We start from the raw sequence: 15,503 nt of genomic DNA, 5'->3' as shown, positions 1-15,503 counted from the left end.
GCAGTCCCTATTCTTTAGGGGTTTACAATCCAGAGGGATAGACCGAAAAACAAATAGTTGCCACTCAGTGTGAGGGCCGTGAACACAGGGCTGTGTGGAGTGTTCAAGAGAGGAGCTAAATGCCTGTGCACTCAAGGGTGAGGCCGCAGGGACCCGGACAGGAAGTTCAGCCTGGAGAGGGAGAAGAGGCAGGCGGAGAGGCCGCAGCCCTGGGGCCCTGGGAGGATGCACAGAAACAGAAGGGGTGAGGACGGGAAGGATGTGTTTTACAACAGGGAATGGAATGGCAGGGTCCGGTCATTTTTAGAAACAAGAACTTTGGTCCCAGTAGACTGGGCAAACTGGAGACCATTTCTGCAGCTGGGCTTGAACCAAGGAGATGGAGACAAGGGAGGAAATGCAACGGTTCTTAAAGGCAAATATCATTATGGTTCAGTAGCTAATCGAATATGTAGATTATGCTACTCTTTTCAGCTATTACTAAACTTCTATTGTTGATGAATGTGCTTTCATAAAACACCTAAAAATTTCCAAAGGGCAAAAAGAAACAAAGTGGGCAGTAGAAGAGAAATAGTACCTTTCTATTTGGCCATGTGTATAATGGATATAACTGAGAATATACTGGATTCTAGCCTGTCACCCTCTGACTTGCGGAGGAAGTGTGCCAGGTGGAAGTCCCCCGCGTAGACTTCCTGACACATAGACATGATCAGGCAGGCAGATTTATACTCAGCTTAGGGAAGCATTTTCTGAAAATCAGAGCGGTCCTGCGGTTGGATGGGTGTCCTCAGATTCATGACAGATGTCAGTCTGCAGCAGCAAGTATGGGCAGGAGAGAACGTACATGCTTTTCCTCCACTGGCTGGATGGGAAGCTGTATGTTAATGATCTCAATGAGTACAACTCTGAACTCTTCCACAGTGGTGTAGAACATTAAGTCTAGCCAAAAATAATGCAAATAAGCTATCCAGATTAATCTTTATTTCTCAGTGGGTAGCTATACTTTGCTTTTAAGAACCATCTTAATAGAATTTCCATAAGTGTGCTATGAACACTGTATTTTTAAATTAATCAGTCGATGAACTATATTTTGTATGCATTTTTTGGAAGGAAGCACATATCTACTTCTCAAAATAAAGCCCACAGATATAGTAATTATGCAGAACATTAAACAATTTATAATCAAGTGTTTAATGAAAAAAAGGTCATTGAATTTAGGATCTAGATTATGTGATCAAAAGATGATTGATGTTCTTGGGACATCCTTGGAACCCAGAGTTTCTTATACCTTTAATGTATATCCCTAACTGAAGAAAATTTACCTTCTCCTCTTCCAACATGTATTGTTTTAAAAAAATTGGTAGAAATAAACACTTGTAGTTTTGGCTTCATGATATTGAGATGCCCCAATGGGTACAATATTTTATAAAGTAATTAAATCATAGAAACATGGGACTAGACAAGATCGCTGGGAAAAAGGGCACCGTACTTTCCAGGTGAGGAGCTGAGGCTCAGCGGTGTTCACAAGTCAGTCACCTGTCCACAGTAAACTGTTAGGAGTCTGTGCACTCACATTTAAATATGGGCAGCTGTCTTCACCGGCATTTACCGATGCACATGAGATTTACACATCTAATATTCTTTCTCTAAAAACATGTCTTTAATTTGATCATCTTGCTATAAATTAAATTCTTTCTTCTTTTTTCTTATTAATGCAACATCTCTTCTGTCTAATGCTCCTAAATGTCTTGTTCTCACTTCCTAAGGACAGTGGGTAATAAGGTGAGGGAAATTTTGGCTTCTCTGTTCTTTTTGCTTTGCTTTCATTTTGACATTTCACTTTTGCTCATTTCATTTTCTTTTGTTTGTGTGACCTTGTGGTGATTCTGGTAGTGAACATTACTCAGTTGTGTTTCATATATAGAAGCAACATGTTTTGCACATTCAGCATGTGGACAGTGTGGAGTTAGATGGTGAAATCCATTGTTCTTATTTGTCTGGGTTCTCATAATAAGTCACACCAGGGCCGACCAAGCAGATGTTCTCAAATTCTACTGAATGATTGTACTGAGCAGTGTAAATTCTCTTTTGTACCAGATGTGCACCACCTTCTTTGAGGAAGCTCTGAATACATGTGTTGTTAGTAGTTCAACTTACATGTAATATATATGAGCTCACTGAAGCAGCTTTTTAATTGTAAGTGCATGTCTGCTTTCTTGCACTCAAAGTGTGTGTCTGCATGTGTGTGTACATATACGTACAGAATACACACAGATTTATTCCACACACACTGAGTAAAGAAACCCAAAGCTGTGGAAAGGACAAGTATCTTGGGAAGGAACAGGTGGTCCGGCACTCCAAGACTTGGCAGAGGCTAAAATTAAGCAGGGCTTCACCTGTTCATGACCATATTTGCATACCTTCCTTTGCTCTGCTTGGTTGCCTGGGACAAAGTTAGTATATCATGTGGCACTCACTTAGAAAGTTCATTTGCTTGGGTGTATGTATTCTGATAGCAGAAATGTATTTCAAGGTCCATGGAGAAGACTTATCTCTACAAACACCTTCTGACGGCAGCTTGCATTTCACCTGAGAGTCACGGAGGGGGTTTGTAGTTGTCTCTCCCTGGGAAGGGCTCTCCTTTGGCTGCCGTCTCTGGGTCCAGTTTTTATAGAACATTGGAGAAGTAGTCCCACCATTCACTTTATGACTTTGGATAGTCACTGGACTTCTCTGAACATCACTTTCTTATCCACACGTCAAGGGTGGCTGTCTCAGCCCACCAGAGCAGCACTGGAATTTTTGAAAGAACAGTTCTGTACCATGCTAGCTGCCCTCTGCAGTGCAGGCCATGTGCTGTAGTGCTCCCCAGACACTGAGGTGGCCAGGCTTTCAACTCCCCTATTCTCAAGAGTCTTGGAAAACATAGGAGGTGGTACTTACTCTGAGTGAGAAACCAACTAGAGTAATTCCCTGTTAATCACACAAATTTCTTACAGGATCCACTTAGCTGGGACTAGGAAAACAGTTTCGAGTTCTCATAGTAGGAGCACTAAAGGGATGGGCCCAATCATTCCACAGATTCAGGATGGCTGTGATCTGTAGCTTTTCCCTCTCTGAGCATAGCAGATCAGTGACTGAAGGTTTATCCCTTACAGCTGCATTTACCCATATCCTGGTTGCACTTCCACAATGCAGGAAAACTTTCTATGAGTTTGGGTACCAGCCCTGAACAGTCTTGTTGGAGAGAAAGCAATGTGTGCTTATGGAGCAAATCTTACACATGCATTTTAGCTGAGCAAAACAAACCCCAAAGACAGAAATGACCTGGGAAAAGATAATGCCCTTTGAACCAATTATTATTACCCAGGTCTTTTCATATGTGTCTTCTGTGGGCATCACACTTAACTCTCAACAACTCCTAAAATAAGTTGTCCCCATTTCACAGATAAGGGAACTGCAGTTAGGAGTGGCTAAGTAATTTTCCCAAAGAGTAAAGTTCTGGACGTGGGGCTGGAGCCCAGGAAGGGTGTCTGCAGAGTTGGCCTTTGAGGCAGGCGTCTGGCTGCCCTCATGCCAGTCACACGGTATCTAGGCATTCTCAGCTGTCCATTGCCTCCCACTGCACATCAGCTTAGTGGTCCATCATTCATTTTGGCCAGGGAGACCATGTCCGTTCACTAGAACTTAGTTTTTCTTCTCATACAACCCACTGATAATCCCCAATGTCTTGGCATGCATGCGCTCTCATTATTGGCTTGGTTTCCTTTACCCTTCCTCATGCCCTTTCTGCCCTTTCCTCTTGACTCCAACAGACATCTCAGCCAAGCCCTGGTGGTCAGTCTTCATGCAGCAGCCAGCAGTCCCCCATCAGCAACTATTCCAACAGTGGGCTCGAGCTTCCTCTGACTGATGGAGGTAGTGTAGCAGACCTCAGTGCCATCGACGAAACCCCAATCATGGACTCGACCATTTCCACTGCAACCACAGCCCTTGCTTTGCAAGCCAGGAGAAACCCAGCAGGGACCAAATGGATGGAGCACGTAAAACTCGAAAGGCTAACACAAGTGAATGGAATGCTTCCGCGACTGAACCCTATTCTACCCCCCAAAGCCCCTGCAGTCTCTCCTCTCATAGGAAATGGTGAGTTCCGCAGCAGATCATGCATCTGCTCGGGGTTGTTCTTTCCTTTTAAATGCAGCCAGAGCCTGGAAGCAGAAGCAGGCCCTCCTTTTTTTTTTTTTTCAGTTTCTCCATCAGTCCCAAGAGTATGCCATAACGGTCCATGGTAATGCTGAAACCATACCCATTCAAGGTTTTTGTTGTTTGTTTGCTTGAATGGATGGTGTGTATTTTTAAGACAAGGGGCACAAGAATGATACTGAAAAAAAAAAAAAAAGACTAAGCGTGTACATGGCTCATTGTGGTGGTGTTGGTTGGTTGAAGCCAGGGGGCTGCAGACCCCTGTAAAGTTGTATTGATACCCAGCCATGCAGATCCCCTCGCTACGTTGTTCCGTGTGCACTCCGGCACTAGATCACAAAGTCACAACGGTTGTGACAGAAACTGAACATACTACCACCTGGCCCTTTGCAGAAGGAGCTTGAGAACGGCCAGGTTAAGTGATCCTCGAAATGGATTCATCCCTCTGACCTCCCTGCCTTTCTCTCTCCGTGCCCTTTCTCCAGGCACGCAGTCCAACAGCAGCTGCAGCGCGGGAGCGCCCGTGACTCTTCTCCCGAACAGAAGCGACCTCTCCGGTGTGGACATCACCATGCTGAACATGCTCAACCGCAGGGACAGCAGCACCAGCACCATCAGCTCGGCCTACCTGAGCAGCCGCCGCTCCTCGGGCATCTCGCCCTGCTTCTCCAGCCGGAGGTCCAGCGAGGCGTCGCAGGCCGAGGGGCGGCCCCAGAACGTGAGCGTGGCCGACTCCTACGACCCCATCTCCACCGACGCCTCGCGCAGGTCCAGCGAGGCCAGCCAGGGAGACGGGTTGCCCAGCCTGCTCAGCCTCACGCCCGCCCAGCAGTACCGCCTAAAGGCCAAGTACGCGGCGGCCACGGGCGGCCCGCCACCCACGCCCCTGCCCCACATGGAGAGGCTGAGCCTGAAGACCAGGATGGCCCTGCTCGGGGACGGACGGGAGGCCGCGGTGACCCTGCCGCCCGTGCACCCTCCGCGGAGGTGCAGCGATGGCGGGTCGCACAGTTACGGCCGGCGCCACCTGCTGCCCCACGACGCCCTGGGCCACGGCGTGCGGAGAGCCAGCGACCCCGTGCGGACCGTGTCAGAAAACCTCTCTCTGCCCCGGGTGCAGCGTTTCAGCAGCCTGAACAGCTTCAACCCTCCGGGGCTGCCCCCGGCCGCCGAAAAGCGTAACCTAGTGCTTCAGAATTACACGCGGCCCGAGGGGGGCCCCGCCCGGCACTTCCACGCATCCCCCTGCCCTCCCAGCATCAGCGAGAACGTCACCCTGGAGTCCCTGACCATGGATGCGGATGCCAGCCTGAATGATGAGGATTTCTTGCCGGATGACGTCGTGCAGTATTTAAATTCTCAGAACCAAGCCGGGTATGGGCAGCACTTCCCGGAGGACAGTAAAGGGACCTCCGGGGCTGGTGACTTCGACCAGCCCGGGCTGCCGGACAGTCACCTGGGCCAGCAGTACCGCGCCCTGGAGCAGCCCTGTACCGAAGGCAGCAAAACCGATCTGCCCATCCAGTGGAACGAAGTCAGCTCCGGGAGCGCCGACCTGTCCTCGTCCAAGCTCAAGTGCGGCCAGCGGTCTGCAGTGCCACAGGCCCGCGCCTTTGGGTTATACAACAACACGGCCGTCCACCCGCAGCATCCAGCGAGGAGCAGCGGGGCTGGCCCAGCTGGGGGGTACCCGACCCTGGGTGAGAGCAGCAGCTCCTACGGTGGCCCGGAGCCCTTGGCCCTCCACAGCGGGGGTGGAGCTGGCCCCGGTGCAAACGCCTTCCATGAACAGCCCTACAAGGCCCAGCAGTATGGAAATTGTCTCAGCAGGCAGCCAGGGGCTCCCGGTGTGCTAGACAGTGCCTGTGGTGCAGGGGTCCCAGGGTCCAAGCTGAAAAGCACCGCCATGCAAGGGAATGGGGCCCCACTGGATTTTGGCCTGTCTGTGGTGCCCAGTGAGCCAGCTGGTGGCATGCTGAGTGGCATGCAGGCTCAAGACCCGGTGGGACAGGGGTTCCTTGCCCACCAGCTGCTCAGCGACAGCATGCAGCACCAGGGGGCAGGCCGCCCCGGTCAGCAGATGCTAGGGCAGGTTAGTGCTACCTCACACATCAACATCTTCCAAGGGCCAGAGAGCTGCCTGCCGGGGACTCACAGCCAGCCATCAAGCTTAGCAGGTGTCAGGGGCTACCAGCTGTGTGCTGGCTATGGGGGCAGCAGACGCCAGGCTGTGCCAAGGGGCAGCCTTCCTCTGCAGCACGGACAACAAGGTGACACGAGTCAGACCTGCAGGGTGAATGGCATCAAGATGGAGATCCAAGGGCAGCCCCAGCAGCTCTGTTCTAATATGCAGAATTACTCCGGTCAGTTCTATGACCAAACCGTGGGCTTCAGTCAGCAAGACATGAAAGCTGGTTCATTCTCCGTTGCAGAAGCCAGCTGCCTGCTACAGGGAGCCAGTGCCGAAAACTCTGAGTTACTTTCCCCAGGTGCTAACCAGGTGACAAGCACAGTTGACAGCCTCGACAGCCATGACCTGGAAGGAGTGCAGATTGATTTTGATGCCATCATAGACGACGGGGACCACGCCAGCCTCATGTCTGGGGCCCTGAGCCCAAGTATCATTCAGAACCTTTCCCATAGCTCCTCCCGCCTCACTACGCCACGGGCATCCCTCCCGTTCCCAGCCCTGTCTGTGAGCACCACCAACATGGCTATAGGAGACATGAGTTCTTTGCTGACCTCCCTCGCGGAAGAAAGCAAATTCCTTGCAGTTATGCAATAGGCATTAGGAAAAAGGACTGCAAACAGACGTGAAACTTTAGGAGTTGAAAGATGAAACGGACTCCATGTTTGGCTGGTTTGTTTTTTCAGTTCTGTATGTATTTTAGCAATCTCATCTCACCTAACTGGGATGTGTTTCAAGTATATTCCTTTTATGGAAAAGGACTCTGCAAAACCCTAAAGTATTCTAGGGAGAAACTGTCTTCCAGTTCAGTTTTGAGTCAGTATTGTTATATTCCGAACACCGTCTTTTTTTTTTTTTTTTTAAACTGTAAGCCCATCCCTGTTTTTAGTAAACCAGTGTAAATGTGTGATGTGCATGTTCTTTCTTTTAGAAGAGAGGTCAAATGAAAGGATTTGACGCGTTTCTTTGTTACTCAAAGGAAGTAGGAGTTGGGGTGCTTGTGACCAAGGGGTTAACACTTCCAGCTTTTAAAAATTTTCCTGTACATGGGCTCAATGTTTTTTGTTTTGCTTTTAATCCCCACATTGGGCACAGATTCAGAATATGGAGAGTGAGTTTAAAACTCTTTTGTGGGTGCACTGTGGCAGAGATAACACTTTGGGCGCGCTCCCCACCCTAAGTCAATTCAGGGCAGACTTCAGACAGTACAGAAGTGGACACTTGGGGCTCTTGCCAGTGGAATGGGTTGCTCACAGCTTGGGTTTTCAGTTCTGCGTGTATGTGAGTGCTTGTTTCTATGGTCAGTTCTCAGTTAGCTCGTTGGCCTCTTTCCTTTCAACCTTCAGGAACATTCAGTGCTGTGTGGCACTGTGGTGAGAGAGGGGGCAGGCAGTTAGTGACACTCAAACATGTAGCTATTTTAACCCATTTTGGTAATGCATTAGATAGATTGTAGATTGAAGACATTGGGTAGAATTAGTTTGGGGAAGATTCGTGGGTTTGCTGTATTTGTCAATTACTGCCATCTCTTTCCCCATTATCATAGATAACTGAGAATTGATTATATATAGCTCTAAGTATCTAGGTATTTAAACAATCCCACAACTGGCTATATCATTAACATTTATTAATTCCACTGTAGTGAAGGCGTTTTCTATTATAAACACCCTATTTTCAGGGATTTATAAAATTTCATTGTAAAGATAAAGCTCACAGACATTGATATTGGGAGTAAATTGCCTCAACCATTTTTTAGCATGAGAGCACTAAGGAAGATATTTCACAGCTCTGTGGATGCCTCTGTTACATCCCATTGATTGAAAGCTGCATCCACTTAAGAAGTTAAATGTTCTTAGTCCATATTGTGGACTAGTATCTGTACTTTTGTTTTGGATTAAAATATTTAAATATTTTAAAAGTACAGCTACTCCCCATGTGCAGTTGATACATATCAAGATCATACTATGTGTGCACAAAGAGTACATGGATTGTCCAACATATTGCTTTCAAAAATATGTAAACTATTAAAAATTATGAACGCTTCAAACTCCCTTCTGTATTCTGTCCCCGTTGGCCTCCCGATTGGATTTACTCAAAATGATTCATGATTCAATTGTATGGCTTTTGCCCTTGTTTCTGCCATTTGAATTAGTACCAAGACAGTCAAATAAAGCATGGGATAATAGACACGTTAGGACCAGCCCATCTTTCTTATGTTTATTTTCTCTCATTTGGACCAAGAATCTCAACATAGAGTTGAATGTGCCACTTGGGACTACGTGGTTAAAACTGTTGAGCTGGCTTTTAATCAAACATCCCGGAGACCAGAAGCAGGATGCGCATTCCTCCCCCACACCCTGCTGTCCTGCTCCAGAGAGCACCTTCCTTTAAATCCAAGGATGTATCTCCTTTGGAACAGCTCACGAGAGAACTACTGATCTGAACTCAGGAGAGTAGAGTCTCTACCACTTTGCAGCTGAAAAAGCCAGGCCTTTTCTGTATTCCTCAAATAGGTCACCATCAAGCCTCCACTTGCTGAATCTCATTTTTCCATGAACCTTGGAATCTCCAGGTCCTGGCCTTGCACGCTGTCACAGGCTGACCCAATCCCTTTCCTACTTGGTTTCAGATGCTTTTCCCTTTGTTTTCAGGTTACCTTCGGGGTCCCCCTCTTCTTTACTTGCCATATTTGTACTCATTTTCTTTGCTACTGCCTTTAGATTTGCAGGAGACACACATTTCAGCTTAATATTTGGCTTCTCTCAGTATAGAAATTCCAAAAGAAAGGAGGAGAGGAGGGAGGGAAGAAGAAAGTGAACCTTTCCAGGACTCCAGTGATCTGTCGTGACAGTCCAGTGGAAGGAAGATCTTTTAAGGTCACTTAGAAGTGAGTCTGTGGGGACATGCGATCTCCATAGACTTGGCATCTATCTCATCTTGAGGTACCCACCACCAGCCTCCAGCCTTCTGCCCAGTTTCTTTGACCTATGCATTTAGAGAGATGGCATCGACTCCTACTTTCTATAATAAATGCAGGCTCGTACATGGGACTCCTGTTTGACATCTGTGTGAAACTTATTTTCATTTTTCAGGCCATTCTCGTTTTATTTTTCTAAGGAACTAATTGAACTACCCCTGCTCCTCACACATGGGCTCATTCTCTTGAGCTCCAAAGTTTTGATTCTTGCAATGTATGTGCCTTATTTTCTGTTACTCTTGTCAACGCGAGGGGCCAGTGGATGTTGCCCAATCAGCGCTCTGAGGCCAGAGCGCAGTCTGAGCTGTCTTGTCACCTGGTTTCCTGTGTCGTTTTGAACTGAAAGGAGGATGTCCTCTTCCGACAAATTACCCCGTGTATCCTGCAAACATGTAAGATAAAATACAAGTTCATTTTTTTCACCTTTTTTAGAGTTTTTAAAAAATAAAATGTGTAATCCTTTTTAAAAAGAAACACATGTAAAAACATTTAAGTATTGTAGGCATAGTGTTCGTATGTGACCAGCCCCGGGCCTCCTTGGGATGAGCCTGTAGCCCCTGCAATGCTCAGTGCCCACCTCAAGCCCAGGGGCTGCAGCCCAGCCATAGATGAACTCTTACCTTTGCTTCCAGAACCACTTAGTCCTTTTGTAACAAAAAAAAAAAGTGTTTCTTACAATGTCAATAAAAAAATTTGTACTGAATTTTTCTATTGAGCTGTTTGTTTAATTCATACCCGAATGGGAAGAGTGCTTTCTTTGGAAAAAATCCGTAGCCTGAGTTGGGATCCAGATCCTCCCACAAATTGAGAGCATGCTTTCTCCGAGACTCAGATCATTCGTCCCTAAGGTGGAGAACAAGATACCACCACACGCTGCTCCTGGGGTTGTGAGGATGTGTGCCGGGAGGCGCACCAACTACCAGCTGTAACCACTCTCGTTTCTCTTACGTCACTGCTTGGCCAGACTCTATGAGGAAAGATTCCATAGGGTTGAATGTCTGAGGACTTAACATGTCTGTCTGCAGAACTACCCTCACGCATTAACAGAAAATTTGCCACGACAGAAGCTTACTTTTTAAGTGCCTTGGTAATTGACCTTGGTAGAAATATGAAGGACTTGTCTTTCTGCAGAACACCTTAAAAGACTCCAAAAGGGTTCTCTTCTTCCTGATCATGGGGGTTGCATCTCGCTTTCCTGATCCTCAGGGCAGAATTCTTCCCCTTCAACCCACAGTCCTGTACTTTCATAACTAGATCCCTCATAAGGTGTTCACATGAATTCAGAAGGAAAAATGAAGAAATACAAATCTGTTCCCTGCCTCAGGTATAAACCGTCAGCTCACAAAGATGTATGCCATGTAGCAAGTGAGAATAAAAAAAAGAAATGGGGCTCCCAGGAAGGAAGAGAAGGGAAGGGGGTGCCCCAGAAATGAGGTGTATGATGCAAACTCCTCTCATCCACAGGAGCTGGCGGTGGGCATGACTCGTGGCTTTATTTTAAAAATGCCTCCTGTGGAGGAAACATGCAGGAAGCAGAGTTTGAGATGAAATGGTAGAGTGTCAAGCAATTTTAAAGACATTACATATTATTCAAACAAAAATGTAATAGAAGAAGGCTAAAATAAGGTGGAAAAATTAAGCCACTGCCAAAATGTCTTATTCATCCTTTTTTCTTCCAAGGTTTCCATTTATTTTCTTGGCACTTTCTTCTTCAGTTTTACTGTGGAGGATATTTACTATTCCAAACAAATCTGGGCTCATCTCGCCTCCATTAGCTCTTCTTTCGTAAGCCCTGTTTTACCAACATAGACCTCGCTTATGCTTTTACCTAGTTATTCAACCTCTTGACAATTTTTAGAACTACTAATAGACTCTAGATTCTTTTTAATTTTTTTCAATTTAATTGTTTTTTTTTTCTTTCTACACACTTTGTGGCCACAGGCATTAGCTCATAATCATGCCGCAGAAGCAAGGGGCCTTAGCGTCCACAAACTTTTGCCTGCCTGAATCTTCAACTTCACACACACGGTCTATCCTTCCCCAAACCTAGTGGTAGGCTGTGATGGTCTCTGCCTTCAGAGCACTTGCAACATCTGGGATATGGCACAGACAATGATGACACTTGAGGACGCTACAAAAGACTCAAGGAAAGTGGAATTCATGCAAATTTTCCATGAACCTTTTGATGCCCTTGTGTTCCATTAATCCAACAATGCTGCTTGGATATCTAACAATTCTATTCACATTCCATTTTAGGGAAGGGAGTTGGGTACCCACACTGCTGCGATCAAGCTCTGCCTTTTCAGGGCCTGGCTAAAAAGGCCTCCTCCCTGCCCAAGCTTCCCAGCTCTGACAGAGAGAGACATGTAACCCGAACAAAATGGCATGTCATGGCAGACGTTTCAAGGGGAAGTGCAGCTTGGGGCATCATCCACAGGAAGTACTTATGGCAGGGCTTCTTAAGCTTGGTACTCTTGACTTTTTGGTTAGAATAATTCTCATTTTAGAGCACTGTTCTGTATACTTTAGGATATTTAGTGACACCCCTGGCCTACACGCAGTGGATACCAATGGCATTCCCAAGGTGTGACAACTAAAATTTTCACCAGATACTGCCACATGTCCCATGGGGTAGAATTACTCCATGTTGAGAATCAATGGTTTATGGATGAAAGAATAAGGAGAGATGTACCAAGAGCAGGGTCCCAGAAAGAGACTCCAGTACAGATCCAGAGTATGCCACCCCCACACCCCATTTTGGTCCTTAAGTGACAAACAAAGGGTAGAAACATAAGATGAGAACTGAGGAACAAACCCCAAGGAACATTGGCCCCAGGGAGCAAGACATGGGAGGACAAGGTGAGGAAGGCTGGGAAGAAGAGAAAGACTTTGCGAACGCAGGAGAGAGGGTCCACTCTAGAAACAGGAGGCCAATACTGCCAAAAGCGACATCTAGGTTGAGTTAACCATGAATTAAAAATACTGACTTCGGGAGTTTGGAGACCCTGGGAGATGGGGGAAACATTTTTCAGCAGAGTGGCTGGGAACAGAATCTGGATCACAGTAATTGCGAATTAATGACACATCAAGCATGGGGGAGTTGAGTGGCCTCTTCCAAACAGCACATGCAACACATCGCATATAAGATGTCACCCATAGTAGGACACGTGGTACTCCATGTTCCCACTAAGGAAGAAAAGGCACTGCCAATTAATCTATGATGTGTTGATTTTACCCTCTAACAGATATAACTTCAATAGTTACCAAGGTAGGAAACAATGCATTATCTCAAAGAGTATAGAATACATTTTTTCTAAGGAAAGGAAAGATAATGGGGCAAAGAGAAGTGGAAAGGTTGACTGCTTCTTGTAGTTTCTTTCTCTCTCTCCCTCTTTCTCTCTTCTGTATGTGTGTGCAAAAGGCTTGCTTGTGGTCATCAGCAGATAGGGAAGAGGCAGAAGAGAGGGAAAAGTTGATGTTACATGCATCAGAAGTACCTGAATCTATGAAACAGACACAGAATACCTGAGACAGGTATACCTGTCCTGGAAAATGAGGGCAGGTGGTAAGGAGCAGGGCAGGCTTAGACAGGTGTGCTCAAGTGGGTAGGGGTCAAACAATGGAGGTACTGCAAGGGCGATGAAGACTTGTGAAGGCTCAGCAGTTTGGCAATGAACCAAGAAGTCCAGTGAACTGCATTGGGCCTTCTGAATGCACAGGCAGGGAGGAAGGGGTTGGGCTACAGGAAGAAACAGCTCAATGCAGGGTGAGGATTGGGAGTGGATACTCACTGCTGCATACCTAGATGGTGCTCATTAGGGACAAGACTCAAATGGGAGGATACTTTGATCTTTTCAGGGAAAATAACTGCCAGAAGTAGCCTTTGGGCACTGATGGTGAGTGGCATGCAATGGGGTACTGGGAAAGACCCGGAGGGGAGGAAGAGCCCTTGGAATTACACTGGCCTGGAGCTGCTGGCTCCAGGGTTCTTAGCAAGCAGCTACTCCCCTCCTATCTGTAAGTCCCTCCTGCATCCCTGTGGGAGGGAAACAGGAGAGCTGGCAAGAGAGATGCTGTGGGAGGCAAGCAATGCTGCGCCTTCACTCTGTTGCTGCTTCTCAGCTACTTAGAAAGGAGACCTCTCTACCCAGCCCCGCAAAGGCAGAGCCTGACATTGGCAGCTTGAGTTCTGGGGAAAAGCAGTGTAAGAGACAGGACTTTCTATTACCAGTTCTTCACTAAGTGAGTTACAGACATTAGGTGGAATTCCCAGTATGCAATGCCTATGTGCTACTGCACCTTAAAGGATAGTTCAATGAATTAACAGACCAATTTCCTAGTTAGTGCCTCAACTTCCTACCCTGCCATGGCTCTGTGGGACTCAGCTCACACCTCAGTCTTGTTCCCCGTTTCCCACCTCCTACTTGATACACCCCAGGCTGTGGCAGAGTGACTGAAGGGAAATGTGGCCTGGCCAGTCCACTGATTAAGCTGGAAGGGGCACCTGCAGGGCTGAAGAGAGCCAGCCTTGCTGTAGGACTCCCCCTGGGAGAGAGGCCTGATGGTCATTTGGGTCAATGCTTACCAAGCTGGGGTAGGGATATAGGTGGGGCTTAGCTTTACTCACTACACACTACACAGGCTGTTGCTACTCCATTGGGCTTCTTTCTCCTGCCTTAGCTAAAGAAAGACTCTCTAATCACTCAAACTAGAGGCACCTACATTTCAATCTTGTTCCTGCTCGAGAAAGAAGTCCAGCATTGAAATATGTGCTTCTGATGCTAACAGTAAAGGATGACTCAGCAGTCACCTCCCTCCTGGCTCCCTGTGCCTGAACCATTGACATAAAACCCTCAAATAATAGGAGATTCAAAAAGCTCTTGGAAAATGTACTGAAATGTTATTTATTCTGGGGCCAGAAAAACTTCAAAATCCATTCATAGTTTTTTGTGATAATGATGAGTTTTTGAAGACTCCTCATATACATAGATTTCAATTTTTGGCATGAACATAAAATTCTCTTTTTACTCTATTTGTCACCAACTTTCTGGAGCACCCTCCTGTGCATCCCTCCTGGTGGTTTGGTGATTCTGCGGGTGCCCCGACAGCTGCAGAGCTTTTGCAGCAGAGGCTTACCTTATCTGAAGTCCTGGGGAGGAGAGGCTTGCTTCCTACCTGCGAGAACTTCAGCTCCTGGAGGGGCCCCTAATGAGATGCGAGCAGCCCAGCCCCCTCTGACTGCCAGGCCTCCAGATGAGTGTTCTCCTTTGCAGCTGGGAAGCCTCATGCACTCAGAAATTCCAGGGTCCCGACATGATCCATGCTCAGAAGTTGGGCTGCAGCTCCTCGCTGCTGGCAGACACAAGCCTCCAGCCCTTCAGGGCTTGTGAGAGCCAAATGCGCTGCTGCGGAGGTGTGATTCACTGAGTTCCCAGAGGAAGGGGAGGCAGCCAGCTGGCAAAGGATTACTGAACATCCTGGCCAAGGAATTCCGTTGCTGTTTGGATGGAGACAAGCAGCCAGCTACCTCCCTTCTCCTCCTCCTCAGCTGAGGCACGGAGCTGGAGCCCGGCCAGGGCTCTGGGGGAAGAAGCAAAGGAACCGAGCTGCTTCACTCACCACCAAGATAAGAAGCCTGTGGCTGATAGCGCCAGTGAGTCAAGACAAGGAACACTTGTGTTTTCATTTGAAGAGGATTCTGACAGCCATAAGTATTTATCCAAAACATATCTAGATGCATTGCCCAGAGGTGATGTTTTAGAACACAGAACACTTGGTAGGCAAGAAAAATAATGTTGGCTGAAAAACAAACCAAAAATCCTGGTGTGAACATCACAGCTCTGGGATTGTCTCCCAAGTAAGAGATTTCTTTTCCCTGCACCTGGGCTATGTCAGGGTCTCCGGGATGGCTACAAGTGACTAATTCAGCCATTGTTAACCTTCCTGTTCTTAAGAAACTTACCGCTCCATGAACACGGCCCCTCCAGACACCTCCTATGTGACCCATGTCCTCTCAGAGATGAAGTCATGTAACGCCATAATAAATATTTCCTCTGAAATTCATGGGAAAACAAAAGCCAAAGGTCCCATCCAAGCTCCCTCCCCAAGAAGCCTAGAGAACTGGATCACTTGAAT

The 15,503-nt window shown here is 47.1% G+C and overlaps 1 protein-coding gene and 1 long non-coding RNA gene across 3 annotated transcripts in view; one reads left to right on the top strand and one right to left on the bottom strand.

Annotated features, from left to right (window-relative positions):
* Positions 1-10,071, top strand: part of GLI3 (GLI family zinc finger 3) — a 278,933-nt gene extending 268,862 nt beyond the window's left edge. For both annotated transcript variants that reach the window (XM_002713771.5, XM_070059772.1), the window contains 2 exons: positions 3,816-4,143; positions 4,689-10,071. In XM_002713771.5, coding sequence (XP_002713817.2) covers positions 3,816-4,143; positions 4,689-6,988 — 2,628 coding nt within the window. In that variant the 3' untranslated portion in view covers positions 6,989-10,071. The remainder of the gene's footprint in view (positions 1-3,815; positions 4,144-4,688) is intronic.
* LOC138845888 (uncharacterized) lies at positions 9,705-14,644 on the bottom strand. Its single transcript, XR_011383169.1, has 2 exons — positions 14,505-14,644; positions 9,705-9,750 (listed from the first exon to the last, which is right to left on the bottom strand). It is a non-coding gene; the product is annotated as an uncharacterized lncRNA (long non-coding RNA).
* Between the last annotated feature and the right edge of the window lie 859 nt (positions 14,645-15,503).

This window comes from Oryctolagus cuniculus, chromosome 16 (genome assembly GCF_964237555.1).
Source record: "Oryctolagus cuniculus chromosome 16, mOryCun1.1, whole genome shotgun sequence".
In the NCBI taxonomy this organism is placed as follows: Eukaryota; Metazoa; Chordata; class Mammalia; order Lagomorpha; family Leporidae; genus Oryctolagus; species Oryctolagus cuniculus.
This window is presented reverse-complemented; position numbering and strand designations above follow the sequence as displayed.